We start from the raw sequence: 25102 nt of genomic DNA, 5'->3' as shown, positions 1-25102 counted from the left end.
TTTTCGTCATACACTTTTCATCACACACTTTGCATCATACACTTTTCATCATACACTTTTCATCATACACTTTTCATCATACACTTTTCGTCATACACATTGCATCATACACTTTTCATCATACACTTTTCATCATACACTTTGCATCATACACTTTTCATCATACACTTTTCGTCATACACTTTTCATCATACACTTTTCATCATACACTTTTCGTCATACACTTTTCATCATACACTTTTCGTCATACACTTTTCGTCATACACTTTTCATCATACACTTTTCATCATACACTTTTCGTCATACACTTTTCATCATACACTTTTCATCATACACTTTTCGTCATACACTTTTCATCACACACTTTGCATCATACACTTTTCATCATACACTTTTCATCATACACTTTTCATCATACACTTTTCGTCATACACTTTGCATCATACACTTTTCATCATACACTTTTCATCATACACTTTTCATCATACACTTTTCGTCATACACTTTTCATCACACACTTTGCATCATACACTTTTCATCATACACTTTTCATCATACACTTTTCATCATACACTTTTCGTCATACACTTTGCATCATACACTTTTCATCATACACTTTTCATCATACACTTTGCATCATACACTTTTCATCATACACTTTTCATCATACACTTTTCATCATACACTTTTCATCATACACTTTTCATCATACACTTTTCGTCATACACTTTTCATCATACACTTTTCATCATACACTTTTCGTCATACACTTTTCATCATACACTTTTCATCATACACTTTTCGTCATACACTTTTCATCATACACTTTTCATCATACACTTTGCATCATACACTTTTCATCATACACTTTTCGTCATACACTTTTCATCATACACTTTTCGTCATACACTTTTCGTCATACACTTTTCATCATACACTTTTCATCATACACTTTTCGTCATACACTTTTCATCACACACTTTGCATCATACACTTTTCATCATACACTTTTCATCATACACTTTTCATCATACACTTTTCGTCATACACTTTTCCTCATACACTTTTCATCACACACTTTGCATCACACACTTTGCATCATACACTTTTCATCATACACTTTTCGTCATACACTTTTCGTCATACACTTTTCATCATACACTTTTCGTCATACACTTTTCATCATACACTTTTCGTCATACACTTTTCATCATACACTTTTCGTCATACACTTTTCATCATACACTTTTCGTCATACACTTTTCATCATACACTTTTCATCATACACTTTTCGTCATACACTTTTCATCATACACTTTTCATCATACACTTTTCGTCATACACTTTTCATCATACACTTTTCGTCATACACTTTTCGTCATACACTTTTCATCACACACTTTGCATCATACACTTTTCATCATACACTTTTCATCACACACTTTGCATCACACACTTTGCATCATACACTTTTCATCATACACTTTTCGTCATACACTTTTCATCATACACTTTTCATCATACACTTTTCGTCATACACTTTTCATCATACACTTTTCATCATACACTTTTCATCATACACTTTTCATCATACACTTTTCGTCATACACTTTTCATCATACACTTTTCATCATACACTTTTCGTCATACACTTTTCATCATACACTTTTCGTCATACACTTTTCGTCATACACTTTTCATCATACACTTTTCATCATACACTTTTCGTCATACACTTTTCATCATACACTTTTCATCATACACTTTTCGTCATACACTTTTCATCACACACTTTGCATCATACACTTTTCATCATACACTTTTCATCATACACTTTTCATCATACACTTTTCGTCATACACTTTGCATCATACACTTTTCATCATACACTTTTCATCATACACTTTTCATCATACACTTTTCGTCATACACTTTTCATCACACACTTTGCATCATACACTTTTCATCATACACTTTTCATCATACACTTTTCATCATACACTTTTCGTCATACACTTTGCATCATACACTTTTCATCATACACTTTTCATCATACACTTTGCATCATACACTTTTCATCATACACTTTTCATCATACACTTTTCATCATACACTTTTCATCATACACTTTTCATCATACACTTTTCGTCATACACTTTTCATCATACACTTTTCATCATACACTTTTCGTCATACACTTTTCATCATACACTTTTCATCATACACTTTTCGTCATACACTTTTCATCATACACTTTTCGTCATACACTTTTCGTCATACACTTTTCATCATACACTTTTCATCATACACTTTTCGTCATACACTTTTCATCATACACTTTTCATCATACACTTTTAGTCATACACTTTTCATCACACACTTTGCATCATACACTTTTCATCATACACTTTTCATCATACACTTTTCATCATACACTTTTCGTCATACACTTTGCATCATACACTTTTCATCATACACTTTTCATCATACACTTTTCGTCATACACTTTTCATCACACACTTTGCATCATACACTTTTCATCATACACTTTTCATCATACACTTTTCATCGTACACTTTTCGTCATACACTTTGCATCATACACTTTTCATCATACACTTTTCATCATACACTTTGCATCATACACTTTTCATCATACACTTTTCGTCATACACTTTTCATCATACACTTTTCATCATACACTTTTCATCACACACTTTGCATCATACACTTTTCATCATACACTTTTCATCACACACTTTGCATCACACACTTTGCATCATACACTTTTCATCATACACTTTTCGTCATACACTTTTCATCATACACTTTTCGTCATACACTTTGCATCATACACTTTTCATCATACACTTTTCATCATACACTTTGCATCATACACTTTTCATCATACACTTTTCGTCATACACTTTTCATCATACACTTTTCATCATACACTTTTCATCACACACTTTGCATCATACACTTTTCATCATACACTTTTCATCACACACTTTGCATCACACACTTTGCATCATACACTTTTCATCATACACTTTTCGTCATACACTTTTCATCATACACTTTTCGTCATACACTTTTAATCATACACTTTTCATCATACACTTTTCGTCATACACTTTTCATCATACACTTTTCATCATACACTTTTCGTCATACACTTTTCATCATACACTTTTCATCATACACTTTTCATCATACACTTTTCATCATACACTTTTCATCATACACTTTTCGTCATACACTTTTCGTCATACACTTTTCATCATACACTTTTCATCATACACTTTTCGTCATACACTTTTCGTCATACACTTTTCATCATACACTTTTCATCATACACTTTTCATCATACACTTTTCGTCATACACTTTTCGTCATACACTTTTCGTCATACACTTTTCATCATACACTTTTCATCATACACTTTTCATCATACACTTTTCATCATACACTTTTCATCATACACTTTTCATCATACACTTTTCATCATACACTTTTCATCATACACTTTTCATCATACCTCTTCATCATACACTTTTCATCATACACTTTTCATCATACACTTTTCGTCATACACTTTTCGTCATACACTTTTCATCATACACTTTTCATCATACACTTTTTGTCATACACTTTGCATCATACACTTTTCATCATACACTTTTCATCATACCTCTTCATCATACACTTTTCATCATACACTTTTCATCATACACTTTTCGTCATACACTTTTCATCATACACTTTTCGTCATACACTTTTCATCATACACTTTTCGTCATACACTTTTCATCATACACTTTTCATCATACACTTTTCGTCATACACTTTTCATCATACACTTTTCATCATACACTTTTCGTCATACACTTTTCATCATACACTTTTCATCATACACTTTTCATCATACACTTTTCGTCATACACTTTTCATCATACACTTTTCATCATACACTTTTCGTCATACACTTTTCATCATACACTTTTCGTCATACACTTTTCATCATACACTTTTCGTCATACACTTTTCATCATACACTTTTCGTCATACACTTTTCGTCATACACTTTTCATCACACACTTTGCATCATACACTTTTCATCATACACTTTTCATCATACACTTTTCGTCATACACTTTTCATCATACACTTTTCATCACACACTTTGCATCACACACTTTGCATCATACACTTTTCGTCATACACTTTTCGTCATACACTTTTCATCATACACTTTTCGTCATACACTTTTCATCATACACTTTTCGTCATACACTTTTCATCATACACTTTTCGTCATACACTTTTCGTCATACACTTTTCGTCATACACTTTTCATCATACACTTTTCATCATACACTTTTCGTCATACACTTTTCATCATACACTTTTCATCATACACTTTTCGTCATACACTTTTCATCATACACTTTTCGTCATACACTTTTCGTCATACACTTTTCATCACACACTTTGCATCATACACTTTTCATCATACACTTTTCATCACACACTTTGCATCACACACTTTGCATCATACACTTTTCATCATACACTTTTCGTCATACACTTTTCATCATTCACTTTTCATCATACACTTTTCGTCATACACTTTTCATCATACACTTTTCATCATACACTTTTCATCATACACTTTTCATCATACACTTTTCGTCATACACTTTTCATCATACACTTTTCATCATACACTTTTCGTCATACACTTTTCATCATACACTTTTCGTCATACACTTTTCGTCATACACTTTTCATCATACACTTTTCATCATACACTTTTCGTCATACACTTTTCATCATACACTTTTCATCATACACTTTTCGTCATACACTTTTCATCACACACTTTGCATCATACACTTTTCATCATACACTTTTCATCATACACTTTTCATCATACACTTTTCGTCATACACTTTGCATCATACACTTTTCATCATACACTTTTCATCATACACTTTTCATCATACACTTTTCGTCATACACTTTTCATCACACACTTTGCATCATACACTTTTCATCATACACTTTTCATCATACACTTTTCATCATACACTTTTCGTCATACACTTTGCATCATACACTTTTCATCATACACTTTTCATCATACACTTTGCATCATACACTTTTCATCATACACTTTTCATCATACACTTTTCATCATACACTTTTCATCATACACTTTTCATCATACACTTTTCGTCATACACTTTTCATCATACACTTTTCATCATACACTTTTCGTCATACACTTTTCATCATACACTTTTCATCATACACTTTTCGTCATACACTTTTCATCATACACTTTTCGTCATACACTTTTCGTCATACACTTTTCATCATACACTTTTCATCATACACTTTTCGTCATACACTTTTCATCATACACTTTTCATCATACACTTTTCGTCATACACTTTTCATCACACACTTTGCATCATACACTTTTCATCATACACTTTTCATCATACACTTTTCATCATACACTTTTCGTCATACACTTTGCATCATACACTTTTCATCATACACTTTTCATCATACACTTTTCATCATACACTTTTCGTCATACACTTTTCATCACACACTTTGCATCATACACTTTTCATCATACACTTTTCATCATACACTTTTCATCATACACTTTTCGTCATACACTTTGCATCATACACTTTTCATCATACACTTTTCATCATACACTTTTCGTCATACACTTTTCATCATACACTTTTCGTCATACACTTTTCATCATACACTTTTCATCATACACTTTTCATCACACACTTTGCATCATACACTTTTCATCATACACTTTTCATCACACACTTTGCATCACACACTTTGCATCATACACTTTTCATCATACACTTTTCGTCATACACTTTTCATCATACACTTTTCGTCATACACTTTTAATCATACACTTTTCATCATACACTTTTCGTCATACACTTTTCATCATACACTTTTCATCATACACTTTTCGTCATACACTTTTCATCATACACTTTTCATCATACACTTTTCATCATACACTTTTCATCATACACTTTTCATCATACACTTTTCATCATACACTTTTCGTCATACACTTTTCATCATACACTTTTCATCATACACTTTTCGTCATACACTTTTCGTCATACACTTTTCATCATACACTTTTCATCATACACTTTTCATCATACACTTTTCATCATACACTTTTCGTCATACACTTTTCGTCATACACTTTTCATCATACACTTTTCATCATACACTTTTCGTCATACACTTTGCATCATACACTTTTCATCATACACTTTTCATCATACCTCTTCATCATACACTTTTCATCATACACTTTTCATCATACACTTTTCGTCATACACTTTTCATCATACACTTTTCGTCATACACTTTTCATCATACACTTTTCATCATACACTTTTCATCATACACTTTTCTAACTCATTTTCACTCCTCACCTTTACATTCTCTCTTTTATTTATTTATTCTTCACATTTATCAATGCAGTTATTTTATTTAAGCCTCGATGAGGCCTATGCAGTATAGTCCATGACTGGAGCCTTCAACATTAAAAAAAAAATACCCTTTAGACCCCCAGAACCCGCAGATCTTTAGCCTTTGCACCCCTCACTCAATCATATAAATGCCTTTACACCCCTCTTGGCCCGTTAGACCTTAACACTATTGAGACTCCTTACATGCTCGACCATTTAGAGCTTTACACAACTTGGGCCTTTTTTAGACCCTTTTTACATGCTTGAGAGATTAGACCTTTTTGACCCATTAGACACTAACTACAGTTAGAGCGTACCCTTTAGACCATCTAGAACTTTGTTAGTGCACACCAAGCAAACATCTATAGTTTTCTTGTAAACTACGACTATACTTTTTCTCAGCAAGTAATGTGGAAACTCGACCCACCCAGGAGGTGGGTACTCTGTTAGTATATAATAAAACCTATCGACACGGTAGATAGGTGTTTGTCATCAAATGCAATGTGCATAGTGCTACCTGGTGGTAGTGGGGGTATTCTCTCTGTACTGTTCACAGATTATCGGTGTCGCTGAAGCAGCTTCCTGAGCAATGGTTATACAGGGTGGCTTCCCATTGCTGTCCCAGCAGTAGTTATGGCAGGAATTTGGCTAGGGTGCCGGCGATAGCTTGCCTACTCTTTGTGAAGGACACTGTGGGATCTTTAACATCCACCAACTAATGTCAGGAGATGGGACGCCCAATTTAACATCCATCTGAGGGACGGCACACACATTAATGAATCACCTTGCCTGTCAAACGCCGAACTGATAGTTTAAAGCTGGGTCAGGATTCAAACCCAGTCTAAGCAGCTTAGAGGCGAGTATGAATATCTCTAGGCCATCCTACCAGCCCGGGGGAGGGTATTACAAGTCAGCTATGGAGACGACTGACTGGCTCATTCACTCAATCATATAAATGTTTAGTACTTTCTAAGTGGCCGTGAAAGTGCATGGTTTGCCTACTGATGTAAATGAAATCCTAGGTTCCAGGAAAAAGATTACAAAACCCTCCGCAAACTAACATCGGCCTCACTTCTGCTCACGGAGCGTCCACGCAACCAAAGGCGATGGCATTTCACATGGTTCTGCATGGGCGCAATCGCTCCTGGGTGATTCATGGTTTAATGGCGGTATGATTCGAAAAGTGTGTGTGGGTTTCTATTCATTTACGAATGTTGTACAGTGTTCGGAAATTGTAGACATTTATCGTTTACAGACGATGTGCAATGGTGAGTGTTACAGTGCATATTTTAAGTATCGCATGTTTCCATATATTCAGACCCGTGTACTCATTCATGTAATGCCCGGCCTGCGAAGCATCAGGATGATCATTTATAGTCATGTTGGGGATGTAAACCAGATTAGACGGCTCTAAAGTCGGTACGCCACCGCTGAGCTATCCTGTAAACCCACGTAATTAGAAATTAATCTGATACCGTGATTCATTTTACTCTATTTAATTTAAGATATAATTAATATTTTTCTGGCAGATTGATACACTCAGACACGTATCGGTGAGATTTTTCTATCTAGTATAAAAATTCATATCTAAAAAATGAATGTTTTATCAATACAGAAAGAAACCACAACAACACCAGGACATTCTCTATCACAATCCATTATGGACGAACAATGGAGGTCGACATGGCGACAAAAAGGGTTGGCGTCAGGAAGGGCATCCGGCCGTAAAACATTGCTTCAAAAAGGGGACCAAAAAACAACAACAACCACGGTCCCCGAAAAAGGCCAACCCCCGCTTGCGGGGAAAAACGGCCTCTAAAGGTGGTTATATTAATGGAGGAATGGAACCACCGACATAATATAACCATAATTACTGACCCTCAAACTGCCTCGGACGGGTCATGACTCCGTCCGGCTATCGTATGTAGCTTGGATGTGTTTCCTTTATCGTCTCCTCTGAAGGTTCCTCACATCCTGGAAGGCCCAGCATCAAGAGCTGGCATACCCAAACTCTGTTTAGTCCAACGTGTACGCCATTGCCAAACTCTGAACATTGGTCCTTCTCTTTGCTTTGTCTTGAAGAAAACTTTTCATTTGTTCGTGGCATCACGTAGTATTGGTAAAGATTATCAACATATCGCACACTCAGAAGGAAAAGAGGGGAGGGGTCTGTCGTGAATGTGAACCAAAGGGAGGAGGGTAGAAAAGAAAAGAGCAAGACGGTTGAGAGGAGATGGGAGTTAGACGAGGGGAACGTAAGGGATCATATTAGGGTTGGGTGGTGGGGTGGGAGTGCTGAATATCATGCCATGTTTTTTTGGTGTAATTCATATGTAGATCGTCTCTGATTGGTACATAAAAGCAGGATGTGAGGTGGGGAAATGGAAAAGGACAGCTTTTGGAACAGGGATTCCAATTCCAATCTACAAGTTCAATTTATTATTGTTATTATTATTGAAATAGTATGGAATTGCATCAGCCTTGTATGGCCTACTCCACCGAGGTGGTGCTTTGTTTGTTCTTTTTTGCGGCCTAACTGACTTCCTTACAAGTTTTTCTATTGCACTGAAAAATTGCTTACCTTTCCAATCTTGATTTGTGTTGGTTTTGAAGCCAATGTTCATTACTATCCACAGGTAAACACTGCCATATTGGTAAACCATGCAAGGCATCTTGGGAAGTACTGAATGATTCTTTTTATTAGCTATTATTATTAGTACCGTACATTATACCGTGTATGTTTGTTGGCAGAAATGGATTTTTGATGTTCTCAGGAGGGAGGAGGAGGGTGGGGGGAAATGATTCCCAAAAAGTTTCTTTTCTGACTTTGTATGGAAAATGATCACCCATACTGATGTTCCTCCTCTTTTGTGTTTGGACATACTAGAAAATGCAGAAGCAACCAATCAGCGTCGAATTGCATTATGGGAGAGGTTCCACACATCCTGTGAGTATCTTTTAGGATAAGCACGTGTTTAATCGCACATGGTGCTAAACTAAAGTTGACCATCTGTAGAGATAGTTATTATTATATTTAATCATCACTTTAGGGGTGTACTTACTTGTCTGCGAGTCGACGGGCCTCGTCCACTAAGCCAGTCAGATTGTGAGGGTCAGATGTGTTCCTGCGCTCAATGTTCTGTGGAAACACCACCATTTGTAAAACTCCTGTATACAAAGTCACAACCTTCCTCGATCACTTAGATGGGCCACACTCGCTTATGTCGAGTCCTAACCATGATGTGATCCAGCACAGGCATTGATGTCATTTTAAAAAAAAGTCTGTTTTTTTTTGTTTTTCTTTTTGTACACTGAATCGAGGCTCGTGAAAGAGCTAACATTTACTTCACAAACAAATCAACCAGACAAACAAAATATATAAAAAGAGGGAGCGGAAGACAAGATGGGGAGAGAAGGGGAAGCACACATGCACAACATTTGAGAGCAGGGAGATGTGTCGAATGTTGACATTCGCACCCTGCAGTTTGACTCTTATCTCGGTACGACACGTAAATACTGAGTCGTCATGTGCACTTGGAGTGAACTACCAAATATAATTTTCCATCCAGGTAGTGATATGAACAGAAAAATAAATTGCAAAGATTTTGCGATGCATTTTCATGCTCGTTGGCAAGAATACACACCTCCACCAGGATTTCATTAGTTTATTCATCCAATCGGATACATAATGCTGCTTGACGTCCTGGAGGAGAAGTCCAATTGTAATGTCCAAAAATTATTGACTTCAATGTCTCACTTTTGTTAAACAGACTTTGAGGTCAGACAGTACACACCTCAATCTAGGTGCTTACCACGGCCCCCAACTGTCGCCGAGCTTCCTCGAGGTGCTTGCGGGCAGCATCCGCACGGAGCTTTGTTCTTCTGGCCGTGTTGTCCGCCTGTTCGAGCGTGTTTGCCGTGCCATCCACAGCCCGCCGTGCCTGCTGCAGACGCCCACGTTCCGTTGCCAGTGCCTCACCCAGCTCAGGCAGTCGTGCCTCAACCTCCTTGTCTACTTCTACGAGGTGGTGGAAGATCCAGCAAAAGGGAATCACCAGGAAGTGAGAAACCTTCGGTGAGCTTGGAAAGGAGAGCCCTTTGCAATCCCAGGTATTTAATATTATCAGCATTTTCAGTACATATAACTTACCCCGAGTTGCCTCAGCGTTAGTTAGTAATTTTGAGATTGAATCTGAGGTCTTGGCAAGACGGTTATGAAACTCATCATCTCTCATAATATCTGGATATTGTGCTGCGGTTTCCATGTGCTTCTCCAGGCCTGCCATTCCTGCTCGGAGACTCGCGGCCTGTCAATCAGGGAGAAGGGGTAGATATCCCATCCTTTTAGAATGGCAGATATTACATCAATCTATTAGAATCAAGTGTTTTTGCCAGATTGTTCTTCCAATCATAAACTCGTGGAATATATAACTTATAAAGAATTCCAATCCCACCTGTAACAATGAGTTGGAACTGATTTATCCAAATGACTGCACGTTCCTGATCCATAGTGGATTTAATGACCAGTAACCTTTGGCGAAATACCAAGGTGCACCACCCACACTGGCCAAAGAATTGCACAACTCATCCAATGGTGGGTTGGACCACCTCTGGCCTGACTCGATGCCGTGTCCCAGAAGCACGCATCATCAATTCCACGCGGTTGTAAGTGAAAGCATGACAAACGATTTCTCAATCCATATGGGTCCAAATCTTTCTCGTTAGACAAAAATACCTCCCTCGATCCTCCAAATGAAGAGATCGATTCGGCATTATAACTGTCAAAATTGGTTATTCCGCTTCTCACCTTTTCCTGCACTAGTCCATAGCAGGGTGGACACGGTGCGCAGCTGCGAGAAGCAACATCCCCTGACGTAGCATCTCCTACCATATTCTGGTCTGTAACTTTGTGACCACCAGTGGAGTTCCTGTAAAAATTCTCCCTGCAGTGGTCGCAGCGTCTGCCGACCGCACCATCGCGGCATGGGCAGTTTCCGTCTTCGTCGCACTGCAAGGCGAGTGAGCCCAGTGAATCGCAAGCACATGCTGCAAGAGAGGCATACAAAGTGGTGACAGTTATGGACAGTGATATGGAAGCAAGAGGAAGTTTGAGCAAGTACTTATATGGTATACTTCTTACACCCCTACTTTATTTGCAAACCACGAGTGATGGACCAGGTGCAAATCTGTACATAAATGAATCCCTTTTTTTTTCCATTTATTCTCCTACTGTTCCATTTATCCTGAAAATTCCTGATCATAAACTTGTTATCCATGTTCTTCTGAATTTCCTTGTATTTTTGCTGCTGCGGGTGTGCCGGAAGCCATTGAATATATAATAGTGAAGCAATGCATGGTCCGACGCTACGTGGCACAACAATGATGCTCCGCGCGATGCAATGGCGATACGAATGATGTAAGCTGTCAATCATTCGAAACGAATTCCTGTTCCTAAATAAATGAAGCCATATAATGTAATCCACAACTGTACGGCCTTTATTTACATAGTTAATGGGAATTGCTTTTCCATGCTTAGGCCTCGGTGGTCCATTGCCAAGAAGGAGTACTCACGCGTGCAGCCTTCTGCAGAGAAGCCGTAGTGCAGGGCAGCACACAAATTGCATGTTCGACCGATTACCCCACGTTTGCAGTTGCACTGTCCACTTTGATCGTCGCATTCGGCACCCATTGAGCCGGTGGGGTCACAAACACATCTGGAGGGGACCGCAGTGGGTAAGATAATCAAATGGAGATGCAGATGTCAAGTGCGGTGAAGATGGAGCTTCTCAAAATAAACAAAAACAATGACATAGATGTTACAGCACAGTATAAACGACTGCACTTCCTTCACGATGCTAAATGTCTCCTGTTCATCAAAGCCAATGCCATAATTATGAGCCAGAACAATAATCGCGTTGGGCTGGCAGGATAGCCAAGAGGTGTGCGTCATCTCATCCTGGTGTTTTGCAAGCAGGGCGAGACATAAATGTGTGCGTCGTCCCTCGGATGGACGTTAATCCAGGTGTGCTGCCAGCATTAGTTGGTGGACGTTAAAGACCCCACGGTATTCTTCGCGAGGAGTAGGCGAGCTATCGCTGGCACCCTGAAGAAATTACAATTCCTGTTCTAACCGACAGGAGGCACTGTTTCCATGTGCTGTATGCGAATGACGACGATGACATTAATCATGCTTAACCAAGAGTCAATCGAGATGTTCCACATCATTTTAAGATCATGTTCAATTTTCTGCAGGGTACAACAGTGACTGGACAAAGACTTCCTCAAATCATGAACAGCAAACCTTCTTTACAACAGTGCATTGCATAACTAGAACGGCACTCGGTAGAGAGCATACCTTCACCAGGCCGAACAGTCAATACGTGTTGTAGCCCACTGATCAACATCTAATCGGATTGTTCTTGTCACCTATACGACTCATCCAAGTTGTATCACAATCCATCCACAACTTTTTGAAGCACCATACTACAACGTTTTTGGCCTCATCTCTCAATGTTGAAGAATCACTTAAACAATGAAAAAATTCTCGTATCGGGATCCGGATCTGGATCGTCACCAGAATCAAATCAATTTGTCCTCGTCACACACCCAACCTGTCCACCAAGTTTCGTCGGAATCCGTCCATAACGTTTTGAGATATCCTGCTCATAGTCAGACAGACAGATACAAACAGACAGACAGGGGTGAAAACATAACCTCTGTCCACCTTCGGTGGTGGAAGGAATGACATTTGGAACTGGTCAACGTCCAATGCACCGTGAACGTTTGGATCAATTCTGTGTTGGCATCAAGAAAATAGTGAATGGTGGCTCAATTACATCAATGAGAACAAATAACATTGCTCAGTACCACCTTTTCTATTTCTTAAGGAATAGGAGTGTGGGGTTTGGCCTTCCACTGGCAATGGTGGAGGACATGGAGACACAAGAGTGCCCATCGCTAAGTTTTTGACCTTAACATAAGTAATTTACTTACATTAACAATATATATTTTTACAAAATGCATTAATAAATACTCCCGCCAGGGAGTAATGCATTCGCTCGTGTGTGTGTTCGTGTGTTTGTGAACAAGATATCTGGAAAAGTTCTGAACGGATTTGGATGAAAGTTGGTGGGATGATTGCCCTTGGGATAATGAAGAATTGATTAGTTTTTGGTGAAGCTCAGGATATTATTCCGGATCCAGGATTTTTGGGGGGAATTTTTTTTTCTGTTTTCCTTTAAAAACCATTTTCTTTGCAATAATTGGACCGATTGAGAGCAAATTTTCACCATAGGAGGGACTCGGTCTGTAGAATATTTAATGGTAATTATGACGTCACAAGTCACGTGGTTCGGCCACCATATTGTTTTGAGTAAAAAACACTAAAATCCAATTTTCTCCAAAACGCCTGAACAGATCGAGGCCAAACTTTTCAGGTAGAATCGCATACCCATGACGAATAAAAAAGTCAGCGAGCATGACGTCATGCATCACATGGTTTCAGAGTTATGACGTTTTTAAGCACAAACCTTTAAAACCTAGCTCCTCCCTCATTTGTCATCCAATCGAGGGGAAACTTCACAGATCTGTTCAGCATATCAGTCTACTAAAATGTCCTTTTGGAATTTGCGATAGGTTACGTGGTTTGGCAGACATCGTTAATTAAACACAAATAATAAAAACATTTATATCTCTTGAACCACTTCATTGATCGACGTAAAACTTCATAATGCAGTAGAAGTCATGAAGAGTAACAAGTGTGCAAAATTTGAAGATGATTGGATGTATGGTCTGGAAACTAGAAGTTGTTATTGCGTGAAGAAGAAGAGTCTTCGACTGTGGAGATTAATTATTTATCACATGTACAGACTTGCAGGCATCGTTTGACACAATCTCCCGGGTTAATTTGAACCTCAACTAAAATTATAATTCCAGATTTGTCAATGGCTGAGGTATATTAACAAAGGAATAAAACAGATTTGGCAAAATTCCAACATTTAAAAAAAAGATCGCATATTCACCCAGGGTTGTGTGAGGCTGAAGAAGAAGAAACCTCGCATGGGCTTCCCAGACCAAATAAATAATTCTGGTTCTGGCTCTGCGATTTTCAGGTTTATTTCTCCCGCCAGGGAGTAACGCATTCGATCGTGTCCGTGTGTGTGTGTGTGTGTGTGTTCGTATGTTCGTGTGTTTATGAACAAGATATCTGGAAAAGTTCTGAACGGATTTGGATGAAAGTTGGTGGGATGATTGCCCTTGGGATAAGGAAGAATTGATTCGTTTTTGGTGAAGCTCAGGATATTATTCCGGATCCAGGAATTTTTTTGGGAATGTTTTTTTCTGTTTTACTGCATTAAAGCTTTTATTCTTATTCTTAAATGATGTTTTTCTCCTCTAATTCTGAGATATATCAAAATAAATTATCTGACAGTTAGGGCCTACTTTCTTTTTCATTTATTGTTTTGGGGAGAGGGGATGTTAAACAAAACGTATTATTCCAACTTGACCCACGGCGGGAGTATGCGCTCTACTGAGTGGCGTTCTAGTTTTATTATATTAACTGAACAGCAATTGTTTTACTTATTTTTCAACTTATATTGGACGCTCAATTGAATGAGAAATCTCCATAGGTAGTAAAGATGTGTGTTCTTCTTCTTCTTCTTTCTTATGCACCACTGGAGTAGCATCACTGACTGTGCTGCCAATGCAATATGTATATTAATGCAGTTTTTATTTTGTAAAAATATGTCATTCATAATCCTCAACGTCACATAATTATCGACACGAACCGTTGGTGTCTATGGAGAGTCTTATCGAGAGATTAGAGCCTCGATTCCACACCAGCATACAGTACAATGACCAAAGCTTACAATGTGCAACCAGTGCCAGTGCTGATGTTGAAATATCCAGGCTTGCAGGTGGAACATGCACGGTCGGTGACATGAGGGAGGCACGCACACTGCCCGGTCATCTGGTCGCATGAACTACGGCCTTGAGACGTCCCTGCCGGGTAGCATGCACAAGCTGCGGCAAGCGAGGTGTGGAAGAAGAAGAAGAAGAAGAGGTGGGAAGAGTTAAACATTTAAAGGTACGTAAGTGTGAGTTTTCTTTACGAGATCCATTCAGAGATATGCAGGCGGTTATTGAAGTAAATACGGACTGTTTGTTTGCTACGTCAACACAACTTAAAAAGTAGCGTGCTGTGGCGGACACGAAAGCTCACTGGCGTGGTGACATCATTCCGCGCACCAAGTGGGCGGCGGCCACGCCCGAGGGGTAGGCGTGGCCTCAGGATATACACTGGGCGCGCAGCCCGGAGCGCGCCAGTGCTACAGTGACCTCTTGTCAATAAAGACACTTTTGTTTAACCGCGTTGTCCGCTTCCTCCTTGGTAGCAAGGAGCGCGCGTAGCACCGCGCTTCAGTGCTGAAAATCTTCTTCTTCCTCTTCCTATTCTTCTTGTGTACCAGGGTCTATTTATACAGAGCGTCAGTTCTGCTGAGGCAGTTTCTTTGGCTATAAGAATACAATCCTGGAGAGGTCGTCGCTCCGACGCAGTGTTAACAATGCCCACACTTGTTCTCTCGTAAAATAAAATGTTTCATGTTTTTCGAATTTCCCACAATGCTCTGCAAGCCGTGAAAAACGATAGTAAAGAAAAGTCTTACCGCCGAGCAGATATTTGCTTTATCAACTTTGCGGTGCAAATATCAGGAGAAAATTGCATAAAACGCGTACACGCAGACAAACACTTTATACAAACGGGCAGACTTAGACACACAAAAACCTTCTCACGTTTGCACTTTTCGGGTCCAGGGCCTGTAGCGTTGCCGTAGTAACCATCACGGCACCTGTCACAGAATGACCCCTCCGTGTGACCCACGCATTTGAGGCACTCTCCCGTCCGACCGTCACAGTTCCCCACGGCGTTAGCGTCCACGTTGCCATGGCAATTGCACGGCTTGCAAGGTCTCCTCGGTCCATCGAGGCCAAGAGGGTCCCCAAAGAATCCATCTTCGCAAAACTCACAGCGTTGGCCTTCAGGCACGTAAATAAGAACATTACGAGAGAGTTTCAATTCCACGTGCAGCGTGTGTACTTGCAATTGTTATTGCAATTGCATTAAAGTTATTGTACGTAATAAGTCCATGGTTAAAAATTATGGCCGCCAAGGCTGCAGGTGACCAGCATTACTACTTTCGGCACTATGATTGTAAAAATAACAGGCAACATAAACAGACTACTTCACACAAGCAAAGGTCACTCCAGGTCAGGCATTCATGCACATTATGGGTCATTCGTCAATGTACATGCACACAACAACAACAACAACAACAACAACAACACCATAAGTGAACCACATTTGCTTTCCTATAAAATTGGACACCAAAAGGAAATACAGCCGACAGACCTTCCAACCATCGGCCTTCGACTTCCCTGAGCCCAAATTAGCCAAGTGATTGCACAGCCGAGTGATTTTGATTGTAAAATGCCCAGCGTTTGATAACTTGTCCACGGTAGCCAGGTAACTTTGGCACATAATCGTACAAAGCGCATGACAAACGTGCCAAAGTCAGCACAAAATATCTGACACAGACTGCTTCATAAATGCACATTAGCAATCCTCAAGTTGTACTTCATATAAAAGCAACATGGAGGGGCATACTCTCCCGCCCCCCCCCCTTCCCATGCCTCCTCCCCCCAAGCCCTCTCTCTCCCACAGATCTCCCGATGTCCCTGTTCTCAAATGTTGTACTTGTGTGCTTCGCTCTCTCTCCCCATCTTGTCTCCCGCTCCCTTTATCATGTGTTTTATGTGTCAGTTTTTTTTTTTGTGATTAATGTTAGCTCTTACATGAGCCTCGATCTTGTATACAAAAAAATAAATAAATAAAAAATAAATAAATAATAAATAATAAATAAATAAATAAAAAATCTCCAACATGACCAGGCTGCAAGCGAGCATCTGGGCCTTATCGTCTCATCGACATGCCTATGCTGGTGTCCGGACAGTCGGTGCAGATGACGCTGGTAGAGTGAGGCTCCATGGCGCACGAGGAGGTGCCCGGGCATGGGCACGATGAGCAGTCGTCTGCGGTTCCCTGGGTAGCATCGCCGTAATATCCCTCGGCACAAAGGTGGCACTGATCACCGGCTGTGTTGTCTTTGCACTTGCACTCACCTGGCAGACACAATGCCACGGTGTTGTACGCCATTTTGAAATGTATGGAATACGCAGTACAAGGATGTCCGGAGACAAGAGACAAATGCACTCGGTACATGTTGAAAGTGGAGTCAAAGCATCCGGTACATGAGTGAAGCACTCGGATGGGAATGCCAAACTTATTGTGTGCATATATTTAAAAATATCAAAAGAGAAGCCATCTTGACTAGTACCATCGTCATGGCAACACTCCATAGTGGTTTGTAAGTTAATGAATATAGATGTTAAGTTAACGATTACTCTGTGAAATGTAAACACGTCAAACTCCAAACACCCAACACTGTCCCGTCCCCCATGTTTGAACCCTCATATATACCTGTCTCTGGATGGCAGCCCTTGCTGTGACCGTGGCAGGGGCAGGACACACAGGAGGCAAAGGGTCCAGCACCTGGAGGGTCTCGCGTGTACCCAACATCACAAGTCTCACAGAACTGGCCCTGGTAACCCTTGGGGCAACTGCACTCTTCCACCCAGGTGGCAGGAGAAGCTGTGATCACTGCATCGCGGCGTGCAGATTCGATGTGCACCGAACGGAGGTACGCAGAATCTGGAGGAGGCGGGGATTGAGGCGTGGCGGGTTCCGAGGTTGATAAAAAAAATTAGGACAATATGATATTAAGAATGGAGAGAAGAGGAAGAGTTAGAAAGATTGGTGTGAAATACAAAAGCAAAAATATGAGGATTGGAGAACTGAATTGTTACTGTAACAGTGTCATCATAACCCACTACGCATGTTGAAGAGCGCCCGGATGTGCAGGGCCGTGAGGTTCGATAGGAGTCTCTGGAAATCCGCCGTTGAGAGTTGTGGCCGCCAAGGATAGTCCGAGGCCTCATGAAGCCTGCAAACCATCAATAACGCCATTGTGGTTTGTAACTGGTGCTCGAAGCAACGCTTACAAGTCAGAATGGTGACCGTCCGGTATAAAATGGAGTCCGATCGGTCAAAGTATCTCAAAAGGAGGTGATGCGCAGCAAACTTTGCTGACAAGTTGAAAAACACTTACAGGAAGTTGTAGCGCTGAACTTGCTCCGTAGGGTACGGGTTCCCCTGAGCAACAAAGGGCAGAGTGACCCGACGACCTGCACCCTCTAGAACGAGATCTTCGGCCGTGAGACGGGCATCCCGGCTGTCCGCACGTAGAACGAAGGACAAATTGTGTCCGTAGCTTGGCAGCTGATTACCCAGGAACTGGGCTGAGGTGGTCGGGGTTGGAGCGGAGGGTTTGAAATGGTCCAGGGAGGGGAGTGAAGCAAAAAATCACAAGTGACCAAGAAAGGTTAAAATAGGTCACGGGTTTATCTATAATTCCAGTAATCTCTGTCTGTCTGTCTGTACGTCTGTACGTTTGTCTGTGACCGCTGTTTCTCGACAACCACGGGTCCGATATACTTGAAACTTGCCAGGTATATTGCTGGGGACCCGAGGATGTGCCTTTTCAAGGTTTCATATTAATCGGACAATTACTTACCGAGCTATGTCCAAAAAACGATTCAACCAATCAGAGAGCAGCGAACGATCGCGTGTGCCGAACGTGGCGGGCACACTCTGCCTCGGATGGCACATTTGAGAGCGTATTCATTTATTTCACGTTTGCAAACTATGTTGGCGTTAAACTATGTTTTACAACTAATAAAAACGAATTTGCGATTCATTCGCTTTCCTGCGCGTTTGTGTACGCGATGGCGATTTCTTTACCAAACTCCGGAAGCCGTTCGCTTTGGACCGAACCATTTCATGTAAATAGAGGGGGGGGATTGTCACCACTCGCAAGCCGTTCGCTTTGGACCAAACCATTTCATGTAAATAGAGGGGGGGGGATATAATTTTAGATATATATATAGTACGGGCATGCCCTAGTACTAAAAATACACGGAAGGTTATCGCCACACCTGGGGCAGAAAAGTATATTGGGGCGAAAGTGTCTGAAGAGACCGAGATCTCGTTCCCATCGGACAAGACCCTCATTGGAGCTTCTTGACCCCCCCGCTCCTTTGCCTGCCATCCACCTGCACCTGTAAAGGACCGGAAACGCAAAGTTATTTCAACAAGCAAAGAGCAGATAACAGGTGATCACCAAAAAAAAAATCATTGCTATTGACCCCAGAAGGGGGTGGATGAAACAGGTAGATTAGAGGATGAAATCAACAGGACGTTGATCGAGGTATGAAAACCATCGGAGGAAGCAAGCACAAGGCAACTTTTCGGGCGTTAACCCTTCATCTGAGTAAAGGAGGAGAAAATGGTTGTTCCCTTTTTGTTCTAAGAAAGGGTTAACACCGGAAACATCAACTTCTCCTTGCCTTCCATGGCAGTTAGCGTACCATGGTCCAGCATTCTGTTGATCCCTCCTATTTATACCTTTAAAATGGTTTGCGGGTGGTGACATCATCGGTGACCATGTCCGTGACAAGACTTAAACAGTAAAGTGGGACCGCCATGGAGTTAGCTCTTGATTTGTTTTTGCTACACGAGTACAAGACCGGGCTGACAAGATGGCCCAGAGGTGCACGCACTCGCCTCTAAGCTGTCTGTAGCCTGGGTATGAATCCCGACACAGCTTCAAACTGTCATCCTGGTGTCACAGGTAGCGTAATTCATCAATGGGAGTGTCCGGGGCCGGCCCTAGATTTAAAGATGCCCCAGGCGAGGAGGGTCTTCGGCGCCCCCTCTCTGCTTGTTCAACTTTTGAATACCTTATGAGGGGGTACTGAGGGCAGTCAGTGGTGCGGGGTAGTGAGGGCAGGCAGTAGTGAGGTGGTAGTGAGGGTAGGCAGTGGTGAGGTGGTATTGAGGGCAAGCAGTGGTGAGGTGGTAGTGAGGGTAGGCAGTGGTGAGGTGGTAGTGAGGGTAGGCAGTGGTGAGGTGGTAGTGAGGGTAGGCAGTGGTGAGGTGGTACTGAGGGCAGTCAGTGGTGCGGGGTAGTGAGGGCAGGCAGTGGTGAGGTGGTAGTGAGGGTAGGCAGTGGTGAGGTGGTATTGAGGGTAGGCAGTGGTGAGGTGGTATTGAGGGCAAGCAGTGGTGAGGTGGTAGTGAGGGTAGGCAGTGGTGAGGTGGTATTGAGGGCAAGCAGTGGTGAGGTGGTAGTGAGGGTAGGCAGTGGTGAGGTGGTATTGAGGACAGGCAGTGGTGAGGTGGTAGTGAGGGTAGGCAGTGGTGAGGTGGTATTGAGGGCAAGCAGTGGTGAGGTGGTAGTGAGGGCAGGCAGTGGTGAGGTGGTATTGAGGGCAGGCAGTAGTGAGGTGGTAGTGAGGGTAGGCAGTGGTGAGGTGGTATTGAGGGCAAGCAGTGGTGAGGTGGTAGTGAGGGTAGGCAGTAGTGAGGTGGTATTGAGGGCAGGCAGTGGTGAGGTGGTAGTGAGGGCAGGCAGTGGTGAGGTGGTAGTGAGGGCAAGCAGTGGTGAGGTGGTAGTGAAGGCAAGCAGTGGTGAGGTGGTAGTGAGGGTAGGCAGTGGTGAGGTGGTAGTGAGGGTAGGCAGTGGTGAGGTGGTAGTGAAGGCAAGCAGTGGTGAGGTGGTAGTGAGGGCAGGCAGTGGTGAGGTGGTAGTGAGGGCAGGCAGTGGTGAGGTGGTAGTGAGGGCAGGCAGTGGTGAGGTGGTAGTGAGGGCAGGCAGTGGTGAGGTGGTAGTGAGGGCAAGCAGTGGTGAGGTGGTAGTGAAGGCAAGCAGTGGTGAGGTGGTAGTGAGGGCAGGCAGTGGTGAGGTGGTAGTGAGGGCAGGCAGTGGTGAGGTGGTAGTGAGGGCAGGCAGTGGTGAGGTGGTAGTGAGGGCAAGCAGTGGTGAGGTGGTAGTGAAGGCAAGCAGTGGTGAGGTGGTAGTGAGGGTAGGCAGTGGTGAGGCGGTAGTGAGGGCAAGCAGTGGTGAGGTGCTAGTGAGGGTAGGCAGTGGTAAGGTGGTAGTGAGGGCAGGCAGTGGTGAGGTGGTAGTGAGGGCAGGCAGTGGTGAGGTGGTAGTGAGGGCAAGCAGTGGTGAGGTGGTAGTGAGGGCAAGCAGTGGTGAGGTGGTAGTGAAGGCAAGCAGTGGTGAGGGTTCGGCAATAGTGATAGGTGGCAATGAGGTCTGGGAGACAGATTTTGTTGGTGATGAAAGTATTAAATATATGTAGATTCTTCATTCAGCAGGAAGGATTGTAGATGTAGGGTTGTGTGCAGATTTAAAGGAGCAGGAGTTAGGGACATTGAAGGAATGTTAAATGACATTGTATAGTTTAATTTTAACACCCTGGTCCTGGTGATATCCCCGAGTCTGCCACACTTTTCTCATCCCCATACCTCTCCCCTTTCCCACCAATGACATTAAGTCGTTGACCTGACAGGTTTATATAATCTGGTGTTAGTGCAACACAGGCATGATGGGCCGGCTGGCCTCCTCCTGCATCACATTTCTTCGTTACAGCTTCCAGGCAGGTGCCAAGCCCAGAAGCAACCCCACCTCCTTCCTCTCCCCCCGACCCCGAAGGTCACCTACCCCTAAATCCGGCCCTGGGTGTGTCGTCCCTCGGATGGATGTTAAACAGGGCATCCCAGGTACCACGCAAGGTTCCACAGGTATGCTGTGCGATGACAAAAACGTACCGTTACTGAAGTCAGAAGCGATGGCGTAGGCGGTGTAACCGCTGGCACTGTGGCACACGGAAGAGTGCCCGTGGCAGAAACAGGCAGTGCAGCCCAGTGGGTTTTCACCCGCCAGATTAAAGAATCCAGGCCTGCAGCTGAAGGGGGTAAGGCGTGGGAAAGGACAGCAAACAAGTGTAAGATGGAACAAAAAGGGGGTGGAACACAGTAAGGTAGGTGTTTATTACCGGTTCAAATTGGGCAGGACGGGTTCAAGAAATGCAGAACAAAGGATGGCGGCGAATGATTAGTGTTGAATGGAAAAGGTGTGTGAGAAATGTCTCCGTGTGGTGTGTGCAAAACAGGTGAGCAAAGAAAGAAGTGGGAAAGATGAGATGCTCACTGCAGGAAAAAGTGAGATCTGGAGTGCGGATGAAACTTTGTACCAGATTGGAATTGGGATCAATACAAGATCGAGACATAGCACATGGATGGCATCGGCAACGAGAGGAATGCAAAAGGTGAGAAGGTGAAGGATGGGAATTGCGGTGACGTGAGCAAGTGAATCACAGAAGGAAACGACAAGCTGAAATGCTCGATGAGGTGAGTCGCACCTGTCACAATTCTGCCCTTCCACGTGTTCCTTGCAGATGCAGTGACCCGAGTCTGGCAGGCATTGCTCCAACATGCCAGCTGGATGACATTCACAGGGCCTGTCACACAGGCCCGGATTTGCTTCAGGCACAAACCCAGATCGAGATTCAAAACCAAGCCAAACATGGTCTAACAACCTTCGTCCTTGCTAGATAACTTTAAGCCGAGCCAAAGCCGTATATATCTACCTGCACCCGGCCTGGTCCAGCGAATGGAAGCCAGACTGGCAGTGGTTGCAGCGGTTTCCGGTCACACCGGTGCGGCACACACATTGCCCCTCCTCGTTGCACTGCGCACTCACAGATCCTGATGGGTGATATGAAAGAGTAGGAGAAGAGGTTGTGCGAAGAATATCAAGCATGTTGTTCTCCTCCTCTTCCCTTTATAAGGGGTGATGTCCGATGGCACCGAGCTCCTGCCCTGCCCTGACCACAATACTCCAACACTCTCCTCTGTCATCAGCCAATTCACTGCACTCTCCAACCACCCCCACCTTACTGATATCCCTCCTCACACAATCCTCCAATCTCAATGGTGGTCTACCTCTTTTCCTCCGACCTTGCTCACTCAACCTCTCCACTCTCTTGCCATTCTCTCTTCCTCCATCGGCACCAAGTGCCCAGCCCATCTCAGCCGGAATTTCACCAATCTCCTCTCAGTTCATCCATTCTCCTTATATCCACACTCTTCACTCCCGCAATCCTCCTGACCCAGTTGTTCTCGTAAGCCTGCAGCCTCTCTTATTGTCTCTCTGTCAGTACCACCGTCTCCAGACAGTGATGGGGAATTTAATTAATTTAGCCTTGAATGATTTGACAAGACTCAATGATTAAGGTCCAAACTCGTTTCAGAAGACAATAAGCTGGTTTTAATGATTTGCCCATTTTCTGCGGACTTCCACTCAGCTTCTGATTTCAATTGAGCCAACAGTGTAGAATTTGGAATTATAGCAGGAAGAAGGATGTCCATATCTCTGACAGTTGGCAATTGTGTATTCACAATCATCTGCAGCTCATCTGAAAATTTACCTGGATCAAGCTTAATCGATGGCATACTGTTTTTAATTTCTCTGAGCTCATGAAATGGCCAACGTCTGTACACCAGCTCATTTCTCCCTCCTGTAACCCCAGGTACTTCTCTCATGGGGAAATTAGTAATTTGGGATATCACCTTTGAAACCCCCGTTGATACAGTGTCATGTTCCGCATTTGATGGTACCCCTTGATCGGATGATGACGCTGGGGGAGGCGGCCCATGACTCCGCAAATTATAGCCTTGGGAAATCTGTTGAGGGGCGGAGCCCACATGATCTACCTGCTGTCTACCTGCAGTGCTTGCTGGGGCAGCGCCTGAATCACTCATCTGTCCTTCAGGCTTCATTCCTACTTTGCATGGTTGTAGGTGGCGCCTCATCGGGGGAGCCTGCAGCTGCCGCTCCCTCACCTGGCCCTGATGACACCACCTGTACCTGATCTGCCATAGATGCACTGGGTGCAGGAGGTGCACTGGGTGTAACAGGTGCATTAGATGTAACAACAGGTGTAACAGGAATGCGAGACGTCACAACAGGTGGTACAGGTATCGCAACAGGTGCACCAGGTACGCCAGGCACACCTTGACCACCAGGTACATCTCCTTGACCCTCCGCCTGTGCATAGGCTGCAGGTCATCGTCTGCTGCACAAAGGTGACTCGCTCTCACATCTTAATATCTTATCCAATTCCTTTTGAGAATACAGTTCGGATTCAAGGGGTGAAGATGGCATTCTGCTTCCCACTTCAAGAGGCATTAACTTGGTTGAAAACTTTCCCATACTCTTCTGCATACCTTTCACATCACTTCTTAACTCAGAGAACTTTGCCCTGTCCTCTTTGTTTCTTGATTCAATGTCCCATTTATGAAAACGCTTCCAGTTCACATCCTGTAATTTTTCTCTGTCGTCCAGCTCTTGTTCTAACCAATTTAATCGACTTCTCTCAAATGTTCCCTCCCTGGGAAAATTCTTAGCATACCCCTGTGTCCATTCACTCCATTTCACCACATCTTTGATCGAATCGGGCCCATGATGTTGAAACATATAATGTACACATGTGGCGGACACAAAAGCCCACTGGCGTGGTGACATCATTCCGCGC

General features: G+C 42.6%; 1 protein-coding gene across 1 annotated transcript in view; it reads right to left on the bottom strand.

Moving 5' to 3' along the window:
• The window catches only part of LOC137432803 (laminin subunit gamma-1), a 112258-nt gene that overhangs the window by 22438 nt on the left and 64718 nt on the right, over positions 1-25102 (bottom strand). Inside the window, exons 6-20 of the mRNA XM_068125025.2 lie at positions 23156-23273; positions 22928-23026; positions 22335-22471; positions 19655-19777; positions 18769-18958; positions 18491-18603; positions 18081-18311; positions 17534-17722; positions 16337-16579; positions 15412-15565; positions 12113-12255; positions 11349-11587; positions 10692-10848; positions 10354-10559; positions 9604-9680 (exon numbers count right to left, since the gene is read on the bottom strand). Of these exons, the coding sequence (XP_067981126.2) occupies positions 9604-9680; positions 10354-10559; positions 10692-10848; positions 11349-11587; positions 12113-12255; positions 15412-15565; positions 16337-16579; positions 17534-17722; positions 18081-18311; positions 18491-18603; positions 18769-18958; positions 19655-19777; positions 22335-22471; positions 22928-23026; positions 23156-23273 (2419 nt within the window). The remainder of the gene's footprint in view (positions 1-9603; positions 9681-10353; positions 10560-10691; positions 10849-11348; positions 11588-12112; positions 12256-15411; positions 15566-16336; positions 16580-17533; positions 17723-18080; positions 18312-18490; positions 18604-18768; positions 18959-19654; positions 19778-22334; positions 22472-22927; positions 23027-23155; positions 23274-25102) is intronic.

Source organism: Myxine glutinosa, chromosome 8, assembly GCF_964187855.1.
Source record: "Myxine glutinosa chromosome 8, kmMyxGlut1.1, whole genome shotgun sequence".
Lineage (NCBI taxonomy): Eukaryota > Metazoa > Chordata > Myxini > Myxiniformes > Myxinidae > Myxine > Myxine glutinosa.
Note: the sequence above shows the minus strand (reverse complement) of the source record. Positions and strands in the feature narration are given on the sequence as shown.